General features: G+C 39.9%; 1 protein-coding gene across 1 annotated transcript; it reads right to left on the bottom strand.

Annotated features, from left to right (window-relative positions):
• Positions 1-2,492: 2,492 nt before the first annotated feature.
• Positions 2,493-4,431, bottom strand: id3 (inhibitor of DNA binding 3). Its single transcript, XM_085342404.1, has 3 exons — positions 4,052-4,431; positions 3,655-3,728; positions 2,493-3,266 (listed from the first exon to the last, which is right to left on the bottom strand). Exons 1-2 carry the CDS (start codon positions 4,349-4,351, stop codon positions 3,675-3,677), a joined length of 354 nt encoding a protein of 117 aa, XP_085198530.1. The 5' UTR covers positions 4,352-4,431; the 3' UTR covers positions 2,493-3,266; positions 3,655-3,674.
• Between the last annotated feature and the right edge of the window lie 255 nt (positions 4,432-4,686).

Genomic DNA, 4,686 nt, shown 5'->3' with positions numbered 1-4,686 from the left:
CAACGTGTCTTCAGCGTTTTCTGAACAAAGAAGGTTATCCTATAATCATGCACTAGTTCAGTCTTTTGGGCATTTCTATGTTATTGAGCCTGTCAGGGTATTCATTATTTTTAAGAATATACTAGACTACTGATTTGCACCTTTCACCAGCAAGTTCAACAATTGGAATCCACTCCAGATTTTTCACCTTCTGAATTTGTCACAAAATAAGAAGAGAACTGGGCTTACTTGGCCATGAGACAGCTTGTCAGTCATTTGTCCACTGTGCTGCTGTAAAGAAGAAAGATCATTTTCTAATTCTTGTGCAATCCTACATTTTGAGGTTGGCTGCTTCATTTTGACACTGAAAGCAACAGTTCTTGATGTCAGGAGGCTCCATCCTCATCCAACAGCCCCATCTAGTGTGGACTGGCAGCTGATCTTCATGTTGTTTGCTGCTTGCAATAGTCTTCTTCATTACTTAACCAGATTAACATACATGATTAATGTTTAACATTGGTGTTAAAGAATAAGTACAAAAAAGTTTGACGTGTTTTTTAGTGGTTATTTGTCTGTAGGTTTTTCTTGTTGGCAATCTTTCAGCTGGCACTGGTTAATATGTGCGTAAATTTACTGGTGGAAAATACTGGTTTGATATTTACCTGGTGTGTATTCTAATGGGTAGGAGAGCCAATTTATATCCCAAGTGACTATTTTGATGACAAGATTGTGTCCTACTTGTGTTTTCTCCCAATGTTTTTGCCAGTCAAAAGAGTCCCAAGACTTCCTAAGTGCTTTTTAAAGGTTCCAGGCAGCACCTAGTGATTGAACAGGGGAATGAACAGCCATAATAGTTTTATTGTAGATTTTAGGTGGTAGGCCAAGTGGGAAAATATTTCATAATAATAGTTGTAATTATTTTTACAGTATTGATTTGATGTTAAGAAACATTATTAGAAAAGATTTGTGTGCAGTTTATTATTTTACTTTAGCATGTATGTCTCCTATGGCTTGAGACCCAATTAGCAACAGTTAATTGGGTTAACTGCTGCCAGTTAACATCCTGCTGGAACCAGGTCCCACCACTGTCTACGTGGTTTTATTTTTTGTAATGTTTTGGCTTTTATTTTTTATTTTTTGACTTTGGTGAACAAACACGTGGGTGGTCTGCACCTCATCTCTACCACAAGCCTCCTATTTTAAGCCACCTGCTATGAGCCATCCTAACACTGTTATTTTAAAATGCATTCCTTTATTGAGTCCTGTATTATCGTTCAGCACTACATCACTGATATATTGCTGAACAAAATTATATGCACAGAGAAAAACAAGAACGTCACAATAAAAACAAGACAGGGTTTAAAAAGACTGTCGTTCAGTCAAAGAAAACAAAATGAAGAAAAATAATATGTACAAAATAGAATCTACAGCTGAGGTGTGCTCAGCTATTGCACTGTATCCATGTATTATCTATTTATTATGACGCATACTGTCCACTTATTAGTCTGATAGCAGTTAAGCTGTCATGTAACCTTGTTGTCCTGAACTTCAGGCTGTGGTGCTGTTACTATTAATAATAACGTACATGAGCATTTTAAAAGTATAGAACATATATAATATTAAATATGAAGTCCATATAGGTAGTAATAATTATATTTTGTATCACAAAATCTTCTCCACCGTGATAACTTCCTACGGCGAGAAAAGCCAATAACGCATTTGCACCACTAGATGGCGTTGCTATTTCATTATTAGCTGTACGAGGAAGGTTAGAATTGGGTCATCATGTTTAACTCTTCTCCCTTGTTGTTTTGTTGTTGTTAGCTTTCTTCTATTTTCAGATAAATAAATAAAAACAAAGAAAGAAAGAAAAGTGCAAAAGTACAAAGCTTCCGTTCAGTGTAACTATTGTTCTAGAGAGATACCGGTAGTGTGTGTCAACATCTAATTCCTGAAATTCCACACAGATCCAAGCGTTTGTTCAGCTTTTGGAAATCAGTTGTCTACAGTCATACTTCCCATGCATTGTTTCACTCTCTAATATGATTCCATAAGGAAAGCTTCTCTGTAAAAACCATGGAAACATCTTCCTATCTTCTTTTTTAAAAATTGTATAGTGCTACCTCAAGAGTGGTAGCTTTAGCTAGGCAGCATACTGTACCTCTATACACTGGTGTCATGAAGGTGACATTTTAACAGGATTTATGAATGATCAGATGCACAGTTTTACAATCACATAACATCCTCTCTCTTTTACACCATTTAGGAAATTCAATCGCTATGAACTGGTTTCTTTGGAAAAATAGAAACACTGAGAGGAAACTCCCTTTGTTTGATTTCCAACCACTCAACCTCAAGATTCATCTAAATACATCCTGTTGTATCAGCATTTCACTGTCATCCAAAGCCAGAAAGTCACGTCAGCATCCCCATCGTCTTCAGAAGAATACGACTAGTTCAAACTCATTCATTTTTCTAGACCAAACACACCACACCAGGAAAACGGTTTCACATTCTTCTTTTTTTTATTTCATTACATAAAAACATACATGTACATACAAAGCAAACTTTATAATAAAGAGTTTATGAAACTCACAGCACATTGTCTGTAGAAATAACACAATCCCTGCAAACATTTACAATTGACTCTAGTATAGAGTTCTGATTATACCTAAGACACGCGAACTCCCAATCCCCCCAAAAAAACAAAAGAAAAAGAAACATCCATATTGATTCACATTTCACACCCCCAGCAGATATGTACACCTTCTTAAGAAGTTTGATTAGTTCTCAAGATTATTAGAAAACGTGTTTTGCTTTTGGGGAAGGGGGAAAGGGGGGGGGGGGGTGATAATTGTGTGAGGTGATATGAGACTTGGATACAAAGTTCAGGTTGTGTGTCCACAAAAACTTTTGTTTGGAATGCAATACAAAAAGAAAAGAAAAGAAAAGAAAAGAAGAACAATTCCTCCGACTATCTATAAGGAATCCCAGGTTGTTTTTTTTAAGAGGAAGGCATACAAAGCTGGTAGCTTTCACTTTCCAATCCTGGCTTCTACTTTGGTGTGTTGATTTGTCTGTCCACGGGCCAAAGAATGAGTCTCTGTTTTCTTGCTCATGCAATACTGTTGATCCCCACTCATCTAGGAAACAGTCCACTTTTTCCTCTTTCTTTCTTCAAGCCCTCCTCCTTCTTCTTCTCCTTCTCTCCCAAATACCTATCCCACCCGTTCTGCCCCTCTTGTCCTCTTGCCCGGAGTGAAGTGGAGACATGTGTTTCCCTGCACCTGCGTGGAGAGAAAGGAAGAAAAGTGAAGTCAGATCTCTCACCCTCCCTCTCTCCCTCCCTGCAGAGGGGAGCAGACAGACTGGCGCCTAGCATGGAACTTTCATTAACCCCAGGCAGATAGCAATGAATCCACTACACAATCACTGGCCTGTCTAATTGGCGAGCATAATGAAAGTGGAGGAGTGAAGACTTTCACTTTTAAGCATATCAGTACTTACATTATTCTCTCTGGCATTTATAGATTTATTTGAACTTAAGTAAAAAGGAGTAATTCAAGATATGATGATTTGCTTCAGGGCACATTTGCCTCATATATATATATATATATTTATTATATTATTATATATATTTACATATATATGTATCAATTAGGAATATATACGTACCATAACATGCCATCTCCATCTTAATGGCACAACCGCCCTTCTTCTTTGGAGAAATTGCGACTAATGTCCGCAGTCTGAATGGAGAGGACAGAGAAGAGAAGCAAGTTTCAGAAGCTGGCAATAACAGAAGTATATAATAAATGCCTGAGCAGAGGTGTGACATCGCAGAGCACCATCTGCTGCTGTGTGACTGCGGTCTACAGCAGAACAGCAGCGCGATGCGCGCACGTACGCATGCGAACAAACTTTGGAAAATTCACAGCGCACGGCCTTGAACTTTAAATGACTCTGCAGTCCAGATTCATGCAGTGCAAATAACCAGCAGGCAAATTCCTGCCAGTGATCGCGACGAGTGACTGAGGATGTCGACCCAGCATCAGCCCGCATCTCCCCTCACCTTTATTGACAAAACCATCTCCGGCGTGGCCGTGTCCTCTGCTTCCAGCGCGATCTGCAGGTCGAAGATGTAGTCAATAACGTGTTGCAGGATCTCCACCTGGCTGACCGACTTGTTCTGCGGGATGCTCGGAACCAGCTCCTTCAGCTTGGAGTAGCAGTCGTTCATGTCGCACAGGGCGCTCACCGGCTCATCCAGACAGGAGTGTTTATTCCGGCTGATGGCGAGGTTCTGCTCCGAAATGCAGCACACGGCCTTGTAGCAGCTCCTCACCGAGCGGACGGGACTGATGGCTTTCATGGTGAAAACGCAGGTGAAACTAGAGCGATTCACTCGGCTTGTAAGATTTCCTGCTGAGGTCTTTTCGATCAGTGTCCTGAACAGCTACAGTGCAGTGACAGCGGCGTACACTTTGGTTTTTATAAGGCACACGCTTGCAGACGCCCCCTTTCTCGTGATTGGCCAATGTAAAGAATAAACCTAATCCCATTGGCTGATACGGAATTGGGGAAGCGTTTGGAAGGTATGAGGAAATAAGGTAGGGATGCCTGAAGGGAATTGTCAATCGATTTTTTAAGCTATCGTTTTCTGATATTGCTCTTTATTTTAAACAGATGAAAGGTTTTAAAGTAGGT

Source organism: Diplotaxodon limnothrissa, linkage group LG19 (assembly GCF_057381915.1).
Source record: "Diplotaxodon limnothrissa isolate DT_005_m linkage group LG19, D_limnothrissa_male_GT1.1, whole genome shotgun sequence".
Lineage (NCBI taxonomy): Eukaryota > Metazoa > Chordata > Actinopteri > Cichliformes > Cichlidae > Diplotaxodon > Diplotaxodon limnothrissa.
This window is presented reverse-complemented; position numbering and strand designations above follow the sequence as displayed.

Bases quoted from the DNA above. Each gene is read 5' to 3' on its own strand.
- id3 (XM_085342404.1), bottom strand. From the start codon at position 4,351: ATGAAAGCCATCAGTCCCGTCCGCTCGGTGAGGAGCTGCTACAAGGCC. The intron at 3,729-4,051 runs GTGAGGGGAGAT...CTCTCCATTCAG, and splicing joins AGATGGTTTTGTCAATAAAG to ACTGCGGACATTAGTCGCAA.